Raw genomic sequence first — 12,383 nt, 5'->3', positions numbered from 1 at the left:
ATGAGATGTACAAGTCGTTATGTTGAAAACAAACTTTACAACTTTGGGGGGGGAGGATTGGATGGGGGAGGCGGAGGGAGGATGGGATGGGAAGGGGAAACAAAGGAGAGGCAACAATGCTTGATCAGGAATGTACTCATTATTTTGCCCATGTAATTGTAACCCCTCTGTACAGTATTTTCACCAAAAAAAAAAGAATAAAAAAGGTTGTAGGTGTGGTGGGGTGCACTTTTCATTCAAGCTACATGGGAGGCTTAAATCAGAGGATTGTGGGTCCAGGCTAGCCCAGTCCAAAGGTGAGACCCTATCTTTAAAAAAGGAAAATAATAGCCTACACATGGCTGACATGATAGAGCACCTGTCCAATGGGTTTGGAGTTCAAACGCCTATACTGTCCAAATTAAAAAAAATTAACAATGATTGATTTAGCTAAATTATTCCATTGTAAAAACTAACTGGTTTAATAAAACACTTTTTCTAATATATATATATATATATATATATATATATTGTAAAGATACTGTACAAAGGGGTTACAGTTACTTGAGCAAGGTAAGGAGTACATTTCCTATGGAGCATTGTTACCCCCTCCTTTGTTTTTCCCCTACCATCCCTTTCCTCCCCACCTCCCCAACTTTTCCCACCCCCTGCCAAGCTGTAGTGTTTGTTTTCAACATAGTGTCTTGTACATCTGATTGTTATAATGGATCAACGTACATCCTTATTTAAACATTTTGTTATTTCCCTTCCCCTACCCAAATTAGAAAAATGTATATAGAAGATGGGGGTCACTGGAATAAAATACAGTGTAAATCGAGGTTATACCATGGGGAAGAACATACAAAAGAAACAAAGAAAATTGCATGGTACATTACAAATACATCAAAAACAACAACAACATAGATAAAAAAACCTCTTGTGTCCCTATCGGGGTTCATTTCACTTAGCGTCATCTTATATGGTCATATGTACATAGCTTTTGACCTTTTCTGCTTGTCCTAGACATATACTAGTTATTGCAGATAAGGGAAACCATGGAACCTATATTTCTTTGGGCCTGGCTTTCTTTCTTTTTTTGGGGGGGGTCTGGTCGTGGGGCCTGAACTCTGGGCCTAGGCGCTGTCCCTCAGCTCTTCAGCTCAAGGATAGCGCTCTACCACTTGAGCCACAGTGGCACTTCTGGCTTTTTTCTTTTTGCTTATGTGTTGCTGAGGAATCGAACACAGGGCCTCATGCATGCAAGGCAAGCGCTCTACCACTGAGCCACCTTCCCAGCCCCCAGAGTACATAAATATTTTAACCTCAAAATATGTCCTTTGAGAAAATTCAATTTAATCAAGGTTATGTTTTTGCTAGTTTTATAAAAATCATAACAGTTTTTTCAGTGGCATTCCTACTAATGACATGAGGAAACCAACTTGTTGCTTTAAATAAAGATTACTTACTGCTCTTTTTCTAGAACACCCTGTAATCCAAGGCACAGTAAGGTTTCCTGAAATCTGTGAAAACAACAAATGGAATCTCAGTAAGATTTGCATTCATATTTTGGAACGTTGATCAACACCAAATAATTCATATACAGTGTTAAGATAGGCCTGCATTCATAATACATTCCCCAAATAGACAACATTCTTTCTTTAATGAAGTCCACAGACATAAAGGGTCTTCCTTTGTGGAAAAAGATTAGAAATGATGTAAAGGTTTTTTGGAAATTCAAGGAAATTCTTAGAGCATCTTAGGGCTCTATATTTGCTGGGGCTCTGCTGGAGTTTGGAAATCTATAGACAAAGAATGATTGAAATGGAAATTCGGTGCTTACCTCTGTGGAATCTTGGAAAAAGTTGCAAGCACTATAGACCGGTCACACTTAAAAGTAGAGCACTACTACAAAATGAAAGATGACTCCATAATGAAAGTGTATGCTATAAACTACTTACGCATATTGCTTTCCTTTACTTTGAAAAATCATCACTGAATAAACTATTATTACCACAGGTGCTTTCTTAATAAAAATCTTAGCCTACAATGCAAATGACTGAGACAATTTTTATCAATATTCAGGCCACATCAGAAATCTATTCTCTATGTTGTCTACCTTTTATTTTAAAATGGTAAATTGTACATTTTAATGACCTTTTGATTTAAATAAAGATTTTTTGTATGAATAATGTATGACTAAAACAAATGTAGATGAGAGTGTTGAAGTGATTACATTTATAGTTATAACATTCTGCTCCTTTTTACTTGATAAGTAAAACGTATTTAAATCTTTTCCAACATTTTTGGGAAACTACTAGAAACTATGTGCTCAAATATAAAATAGTTGTGTACTTTGCAAGTATATTCCCTCATTTTTGCAAGAGTGAAAAACTTCATTATCAACACTAAATATAGGAATGTAACTATAAAAGAGCAAGTTTTAAGCCAAGCACTGATGGCTCATGCCTGTAATCCTAGCTTCTTTCCTGAGTAGGAAGCTGAGATCTGAGCATCTTAGTTCAAAGCTTGCCTGGGAAAGAAAGTTTGTGAATCTCTTATTTTCAATTAACCAGTAAAACACTGGAAGTAGAGTTACAACTCTATTAGCTCAAATGATAAAGCACTATCCTTGATTGACAAATCTAAGGGATAGCATGTAGGTCTTGAGTACAAGCCCCTGTACCAATACACGTACAAAAAAGAAGCAAATTTTATTGGACATCTTCTTGCCAAGGTACATCTGCAACATCATTGAATTTTCAGAATCTTCATTCAAATTTCATATAAATTATTACTGTTCCTGACCACTAGAACTGCCAGTTTCCTTTGATTTCTGAATATACTAATATGCAAAAATCGTACTTTTATAGATAGGCTAAAAAGTATTTTACTTAATGTAAAACGTCATTTGAATGGAAAGGCAATGATTTTAGTGTGAAGAGATCATGACAAGATGTGAACAGTTGATTTTCTTCAGTGATGAACCAAAGGTAATAAAATGATTTCTTCTGAAAAATTCTTTTTAAAAGACTACTTTCTTTTCATTTCACAAATCAAGCTTGGGGTCAGTTGCTTGTTTAGTCAAGCTTGCAAAATCAGTTATTAGCTTCAATGAAGAAGATAAATCTGCTAAAGTAATCATATCTTTTTTAATACAAATAGAGATACCCAATTCTTTTGAATTATTGGTGCACATATTCCCATCCATTAGTGGGGATAAATCAAAAACGGCTACAGAGTATTTCTAGAGAAAATATGCCAAAGCCATGGACTTGCAAATAAAACAAAATAGAGCCTCAAACTAGTAACTACTGAAAAGTTGAATGGTATTTAAATGCTATCTATGCTCAACTAATCTCTAACATTTACTTCCAATGTATTCTTAATTTCCTGGCATAACTCAGGCAGAATAGCTGAATTTTTAAGTTTCTTTTTTTTTTCTTTACAAACAAGTGTTTCTCCAATGTTGGGGAGTTTTTATTTGGTACAGTATTGAATATAGGTTCTCATTCACTTGAATATATAAAATACAGTAATCAAATGAGAAGGGCAATAAACTTCTCATTTAAATGATATTTCAGTTTTAAGCATACTTTAGTCTGGTTTGGAAAATTGCAAAAGAATCTACAAGAAGACAAGGCTGATTTAACAAATATTTTAGAACTTACATTCCCAAATTGCTGTATGCTTTAAAGTAGAAAATTTAGGATGCTATGAACTCATTACAAGGATATTGACATTGTTGAGAGCATTTTGGGAACTTTTGGAATTGTCAGTTCATACCTCATCCTGAGATTCTGTCTCATTAAAACCAGATTGAACATTCATATTATTCACTAAGTGTGTCTCAGAATGAATTCTATTTTCCAAAATCAAATTTTTCCTCAAATGATGATGATTTGTCACCACTGAAACCATTTAAAAGAACCCCACAGGCTTTTAAAACAGTTGTAAAAGAATTTCAAAAACGTTTTGGCAAATTGAAGATTATTAGCATAAGTATATATTACTTTCTAAGGCAACTAATTTGAATTCTTTTGAAATGTCTGGCAGATTTCTATTCTATATGATGTGCTGTTTCAGGTCCTACAGGAAATAAAAAGATAGGAAAAACATAATCTCCTGGAGGGAAAGAATCGTGATTTGAGAGGAAGAGGTAAGATTGGAACATGAATAACTTTAATACAAAGAACTATGATAAGTGTCATAGTGGATGTACAATAAATGAAGCACAGTACGAGTTCAAACTATGGCAAAATGACACCCTCTTGAAGATTAATATTTCATCTGAACCTTAAAAAGTGAGTAAACTTTTGAAGGAAAGGATTCAAAAAGAGACACAGTAGAGAAGAAAAGTTTGATTGTGTTAAAATAAGTGGACAGGATATGTTTGATGAATCATCAGTTCAACTAGCACTAAAGAAAGGTTGGTGTCACTTTGTAGAGGACATGAATGCCACAAACACCTAAATCTTATTCTGCAGTGAATGATGAGCCATGGAAGGTCTCAAGGAGATGGGCTGTAGGGCCTGAATTGTATTTTTTGTATATTAGGAATTTTAACATGCCTTGTGTATAATAATGAATGGAAGAAGTACAGAAACTTTATAATAGTTTAGGCAAGATGTATTCTAGACTTGAAACTGGGGTAGGGGAAATAGGAATTGGGAAGAAAAATATAAAATAAATTTCTAAAGATCTCATGCATGGCATAGAAAATAAGCCATCTGATGGAGTATCACAAGTTTTAAGGCAAATACAAAGTACTTCTTACTGTCAAGAAATATGTGTCTTATGTCTAACATTGTATTTACTAAAGGATGTAACACATTTATTTGGATACAGAATCATATGGTATGTATAGGCTTTTAAATCCAATTTTAACGTATTTGTTTCATGTGAAATCATGCTTGTACTTTAAGTAGACATTATATATCAAACCACTAATTATGCATTGTACGTATTTAATACTCAATGATTGTACACTCAGAATAAGACTAACACAAAGAGAATTTTAAAGATAATTTTTGCTTTCTTATACTTCATATCATTCAGTTGTTACATAATATGATGATGCTGTAACAATCAATCAAACATGGATTCTATATATAAATATAAACATGCATTTGATTTAAGAATCTGTCATAAAGACAATGATGCAGTAAGCTGGATATCCAATTTAGGAAATTTTAGATTAACTTCTGGGTCTGATAGCGCTATTATGTGAAATATACTACATTTTATGTGAAGCAGGAAAATGAAAAATTCTATTAATTAACATTTTATTAGACAGAATTTGATTAACTGAAACAATCAGGCAATAACTGGGTCTATGATCAAAGTTCAGCAGACAGAGCATCATAAATCAGTTTTAGATTTCCATCCTTGTTTTGGTATTAGTTGAACATCAAAACCTATCAATCATTGTTGTTAATCAGCAAGGTTTCCTAGGTGTTTTTCAATTATGAGGTGTAGAGTACAGAGAACACTGCTGCATATGCGATAGCTAGTCAATAAATATTTGCTGATTGATTGAATTAATTTAGACATTCATTATTCACTGGCTATGACTTTCTGAAATGCAACAAAAGGAAATATATAAGAGAAATTTGTATGGAGTAAGAAACTGGGGGAAGGGGAGGGAGAACAATTTTTTTTCTGGTTGAGAATAAGAGGTACTGGATTATAGATGAAAAGATGAATACTTATTTGAAAAAATCTTTCTTTCTTTCTTTCTTTCTTTCTTTCTTTCTTTCTTTCTTTCTTTCTTTCTTTCTTTCTTTCTTTCACTACATCTCTGAAACAGCCTTGAGCATTTAGATTATATTTATACATCACTTAAAATGCTAACACTTTTAGACAGATGACATACTGTTTTTAACACATGAATCTTTTTTCTATTTAAGTCACAGGAAAATAGTGTTTAGAATAGTTTATTAACCTGAATTGTTTTGCCAGTTCTGGGGCTTGAGCTCTGGGCCTGGGCACTATCCCTGAGCTTTTTTTTGCTTAAGGTTAGCATTCTACCTTGAGCCACAGTACCAATTCTGGCATTTTTTGTTTATGTGGTACTGAGGAATCAGACTCAGGGCTTCATGCATGCTAGGCAAGCACTCCACCACTAAGCCACAATCCCAGCCTGAAAAAAAATATTGCTATTAACAACCAAGATGCGACTTGGAATTTATTTACTCCTGCATAATTTATTATTTAAATATTATAAGCCAAAATTAATGCCAAGGAAAAAATTTTTGGGGGGGTCCGGTCATGGGGCCTGAACTCTGGGCCTGGGCGCTGTCCCTCAGCTCTTCAGCTCAAGGATAGCGCTCTACCACTTGAACAACAGCGCCACTTCTGGCTTTTCTCTTTTTGCTTATGTGGTGCTGAGGAATCGAATCCAGGGCCTCAGGCATACAAGGCAAGCGCTCTACCACTGAGCCACCTTCCCAGCTCATGCCAAGGCAATTTAAATTCCAATATTTTTCAAAGAAGTTATAAAATATACTCAGAATATGCTGGTTGCTAACTAGTAGCTCTCATTTGTAATCCTAGCTATTCAGGAGGATCACAGTTCAAGGCCGGCCTAAGCAGAAATGTCTGTGAGAGTCTGATAAGACTCTCAGAAAACAGGAAACGAAGCTGTGATTCAAGTGGTGGAGTACCAGCCTTGAGCAAAAAGCTAAGGATAATACCCACATCCTGTATTCAAGTCCCAGTACTAGTACCCAGAAAACTAATAGTATAAAATTACAAATTTGAATTTATTCAAATTTTACTTTCTAGAAAATGTCAGAGTATTATCCAATTTTGTTCACATAAAATGATAGAAATTTGAGCCTTGAGGAAAGGAATTGAAGAAAACATGATAAGATAGATATATCATATTCTTGGATTGGTAGAATTAATACTGTCAAAATTTCCATACTTGCAAAGGCAATCTACAAATTTAATAAAATACCCTTCAAAATACCAATGTCATTCTTCACAAAGAGAGAAAGCAATCTTGAAATTCATACAGAAACATGAAAGGCCTACAAAAAGCCACAGAAATCCTCAACAACAACAACAATAACAACAAAACCAATATTAGACTTTATACTGCAAAGCAATAATAGCAAACAGCTTGGTACAGGCACAGAAATAGACCTGATGGGTAATGGAACATATTAGAAGACACATAAATCAACCCATTAACCTAGTCAAGTGATTTTTTTAATAAAGGAGCCCAAAATACACACTGGAGAAAAGATACCTCTTCAACAAATGGTTCTGGGAGACCTGGATGTCCACTTGCAGGAGACTAAAATTGGATCCCTGTCTCTAACCCTAGACCAATATTAATTTAAAGTAGATCAAAGGCCGAAATGTAAAACTTGAAATACTATGAGATAAAGTAGTGGAAACACTAGAAAACTTACTGAGATAGGCAGCAAGTTCCTCAATAAAACTCCAGGGTTCAGCAAATAGAAGAGAGCACTGACAAATATGATTGCATTAAGCTAAAAAGATTCTGCACAGCACTCACTAAGCTTAAAAGACTGTACAGAATGAAAAATATCTTTGCCAGCAATCCATCTGAGAAGGGTAAAATAACAAGAATATTCAAGGAATTTAAAACCTAAAGCATGAATCCATGGCTCAAATCTGTAATCCTAGCTAAACAGAAGGCGGAGATCTGAGGATTATGGTCTGAAGCCAGCCTGGTCAAGAAAGCCCATGAGACTCCTGTCTCCAACAAACATCAAAAAAGCCAGAAGTAGAGTTGTGGCTCAAGTGGGAGACCTCTCTCTAGCATTCAGTACAAACCTCAGAGACAGCACACACACACACACACACACACACACACACACACACACACACACACCTCACAGAATCAATAAATCAAATCAATAAATGGACAAGGGAGCTAAACTAACATTTCTCAGAGGAAGAAACTGAAGAGCCAATAAATCATAAAGAGAACCTCAAATTCCTTTCTCATAAGGGAAATGAAAATCAAAACAATATTGATATTCCACCTAACTTCAGTCAGAATGGCTATTATTTGGGATACTGACAAGAACAAATTCTGGTGAGGATGAAGGTGAAGGAAAGTGATCCTAATAAACTATTGATTGGTATGTAAATTAATATAATCAATATAGCGATTCCTCAAAAATTAAAAGTAGAACTACTCTGTGATTCAGTGATACCACTAATGAGCATTTATCCAAAAAAATTACAAGACAGGATCCAAGAAGAGAACCTGCACAGTCATGCTCATTGCAGCATAATTCACAATAGCCAAGTTATGGAAACTGTTGAGATGTCCTACAACTGATGAATGCATAAAATATTAGATAGATAAAATAGAGAGATATACATACATGCATTTATACACAAATGGAATTTTCTTCAGCCACTAGGAAGAATGAAATCATTCTATTTGCAGGAAAATGGATGGATCTAGAAAAAAATCATACTTAGTATAGTAAGTCAGACCCAGAAAGACAGAGGGCACATGTTTGGCCTCATATTTCCATCTTAGACTCAATATACAACCTCCAATGTAAACAGACACAGTGGTAGGTGCATACACACACCATCAACTTGACTACAGTATATTCAGGAAACACTATGGTGTAAATCCTTTGAACAATTAACAGACAGTTCAACCAAATGAATATTAGGAAGATCAAAGCAAGTTTTAAATGGGAGGGATAGTAGGAAGCGGGTGAATCAATGGGGAAAAAAACAGTGGATAAATACAGTCATAATACTCAAAGTATGCCTGTGAAGAAGCAAGTGAAAAAGTTGATATCACTGGTGAGGAAAGGGATAGTTAAGAAGGGGATACTGTTTGAGAGGATAACTCTGATTAAGATACACTGTACCCATATATGGGCATGTTAATTTGTAACCCTTTTGTACAACAATTTGAAGATGAAAGCCTAAAAGAAAAAAGAAGATATTTGAGAAAATATAAAGGTTCTTTACCACTTTCAGAAAATAAAATATCTGAATGTTAGTTTTAACATCTAAAACATTTTATATTCAACATGAAGTCTTTTGCAACATGCTTAGTCAGACTACAGACCTCCAAACAACAGCTTTTACTTCACTGTTGTGATCACAATATCATCTTTGCTGGCTGGACTAATGTTCTTACCATTAATTATGATTCAATGTCTTAACTTTGGACACAACTCCTAGCTGAATCAAAAAAAAGGTAGGCTTAAAAAAATCCTGTCTGGGCAGGGTGCTGGTGGCTCATGTCTATAATCCTAGCTACTCAGGAGGCTGAGATCAGAGGAACCCTGTCTAAAGCCAGCCTGGGCAAGAAAGTCCATGAGACTTTTATCTCCAATTAACCACCAGAAAACAGGAAGTGGCGCTGTGGCTCAAGTGCTAGAATGCTCCTCTTGAGCTGAAGAGCTCAGGAACAGCGCCCAGGCTCAGAGTTCAAGAAACAAAACCAACAAAAAGGGGAAAAAATAAATAATCCTGTCTTCTTGTTGTGCTACCACTTATATATTTGCAGAAACATTCACTTTATAATTACAAAAACAAATGCCAAAAAAATTCAACAAGGTGAAGAAATAGGAATTTCTATACCCTAGTCTCATCATGGATACACAACTATCTGGTTGGGTATGGTGGTACATGCTTGTAATTCCAGTAGTGAGGAGGCAGAACTAAGAGTACTGTAAGTTTTAGGCCTGCTTCAGCTACGTAGCAAGACATTGTCTCAAACAAACAAAAAAAAAAACCAGAAAAACAACTAATGACTCAATGAAATCACTTTGTTGTACCTCTTGAATTTAGTCAGGACCTAAAAACTAAACAAATGCGCAATAAAGAAAATTCCACATTTAAAATGATATTTTATGACATTTTTAGTTGTCCTTATTTTAACCATTTTTATGATAGTATGACATGATTTTGAGATGTATTGGCCTATTATCCATTCTCTTTTGTGACTAAGAAATACAATGCATTTAACATAATTTGCATTACTTTAATCTGTTTGAAGGTTGCCTCAGGGACTGGTCACTTTATCTCCTAATTCACAAATCTCCTAATTTCACACACCCAAAAGTGACACAGCACAGGTCTTAATCTAGAAGGAATGATGGGAAGCAGTAAGGTGAGATTTTATCAAAAACAGAAACAAACAAAAAAAAACATTAAAAATGCTTACACAAATTTACAGAAAGATATTACCAACTAAGTATATATTAAAACAGCTAAAGGCTTTAGAAGTAAGGGTGAAATTTGGGGAAATATAAGATTTCTTTTGCCAGTCCTGGAGCTTGAGTCTGGACGCTGGTTCTGAGCCTCTTTTACTCAAGGGTAGCATTCTACTACTTGAGCCATAGTACCACTTCCAGTTTTTGAGTGGTTAACTGGAGATAAGAATCTCATGGAGACTTTTCTGCCTGGGCTGGCTTTGAACAGTAATCTTCAGTTCTCAGCCTACTGTGAAACTAGGATTATAGGCATGAGCCTCCAGCACCAGGCAAATGTAAGATATTTTAATGTAGCCATTTATACAGGGAAATTAACAAATGCACACAATCTCAGAAAAGAGATATAAAAAGTTGCAAGATGATGGTTAGAATCCTGATGCATTTTGAATTCATGAATGAGAACAGTCAAGTAACACAGAAGAAAGAAAGAAGAGCATCATGAATCACAAAAAATGTAGCATGACAACAGAAAAGCAGAAATAAATGGAAGTAACAGAAAAAAGCAATAAACAATAGGATAAGTCCACTGTGCTACAAACCATAAACTCAGGTTAGAGATTTGGTGAGACTGACTGCTCTGATGTGGAAGGCCTTAGTGAAGAAAGAAAAGAAATCATGCCATTCCTTCTTATATCAGAGCTACAGCAAGATTCTAGCTTCAGAAAGGGCCTATTGTTTGAGACCTCAAACGCTTAGCAAATCATGAACAAGTTCTCCCCCAAAGAAGTTTATAGAATGAAATAAAAATACCAGATCAAAGATTAATGAGATGGATACTGAACGAACCATACAAAGAACTATTAAAACAAATACTGGTTCTTAGGATACATAATAAACATGACTGACAAACCCTTCTCAAAACTAGCCAAGAGAGAGATGGGGAAGACAAATTAATAGTTAGGATGAGAAAATAAGTATCACAAAAAATACCACTAATGAATTCCAGAGGAAAATTAGGGAAAACTTCTAACAAACTGAAAATCTAGAAATGGGCAAATGTGTAGAAGCATGTGAAATATTAAAGATGAGCCAAGAGGATATAAGCTACCTATATATGTTTACTATAAGCAATGAAATTGAAGCAGTACTAGATTCGTAACAAAGAAAGCTATGACTAGATGGATTTATAGCTGAATTTTACCAGATCATTAATAAAGAACGACCACCAATGTACTTCAATATATAGGCCAGTGTTACCCTGCTAGGAAAACCAGATAAACAGACAACAAAACAAGAAAATTAATTATAACGAATGTAAGTACAAAATTCTTCAATAAAATATTTGCAAACTACATTCAAGAGCATATGAAAAAGATCATACGCAATGATGAAACTTATTTTATTCCAGGAATGCAAGCATAGTTAAACCTATTTAAATATAATACAATATAGAAATAGAATAAAGCACAAAAATCATGCAATCCTGTCAATTGATGCAGAAGAAGCTTTGACATAATTCAACATGCCTTCATGATGAAATCCCTGAAGAAACAAAGAACAGATAAAACATACCACAACATAATAAATGTGGGCAAGGAATGTGGCTTAGTGGTAGAGTGCTTGCCCATCATGCCTTAAGCTCTGTGTTGGATTCCTTGGTGCCACATAAACACGAAAAATAAATAAATAAAATTTAAACATGCAGAAGAAAATAAGAAAGGCTATGTTTGGCAAGCCTATTACCTATATCTAACAATAACACTCTTGAGTTCATATCCAAAACAATGGAATTCAATATGCAATAGAGATATCTGTACACCCATGTTTATTGCAGCCGTATTCACAACAGCCAAGTCATGGAAACAGATGAAATGCCTTACAACTGATATACATATAAATATATATATATATATGTATATATGCATATACATTGCAGTATAAGTCAGCTATAAAGAACATAATCGTTCCACTTGTAGGAAAACTGAAAAAAATGGAAAACACCATGTTAACTGAAATAAGCCAGACTTAACAAATTTCATAGCTTTACTATAATATATCAAATCTAGGGAAAAAACTCATGAATGTAGAAGAGGGACTATTTGGGGAAAGTGACAGGTGACAAGAGAGGTTGCCAGTACATGGAATACATGCATGAAAAAGTCATAATAGAGTAGATGAGTGGATCAAGAAAATGTGGTATATATACACAATGGAATTCTATGCCTCCATCAGAAA

At 34.7% G+C, this 12,383-nt stretch overlaps 1 protein-coding gene across 1 annotated transcript in view; it reads right to left on the bottom strand.

Moving 5' to 3' along the window:
- The window catches only part of Hdx (highly divergent homeobox), a 114,423-nt gene that overhangs the window by 54,955 nt on the left and 47,085 nt on the right, over window positions 1-12,383 (bottom strand). The window contains exon 4 of the mRNA XM_013024985.1: window positions 1,446-1,499. Coding sequence (XP_012880439.1) covers window positions 1,446-1,499 — 54 coding nt within the window. The remainder of the gene's footprint in view (window positions 1-1,445; window positions 1,500-12,383) is intronic.

Source organism: Dipodomys ordii, unplaced genomic scaffold (genome assembly GCF_000151885.1).
Source record: "Dipodomys ordii isolate 6190 unplaced genomic scaffold, Dord_2.0 Scaffold80, whole genome shotgun sequence".
Lineage (NCBI taxonomy): Eukaryota > Metazoa > Chordata > Mammalia > Rodentia > Heteromyidae > Dipodomys > Dipodomys ordii.
The sequence above is the reverse complement of the archived record's forward strand: the minus strand, read 5'-3'. Positions and strand labels throughout refer to the sequence as shown.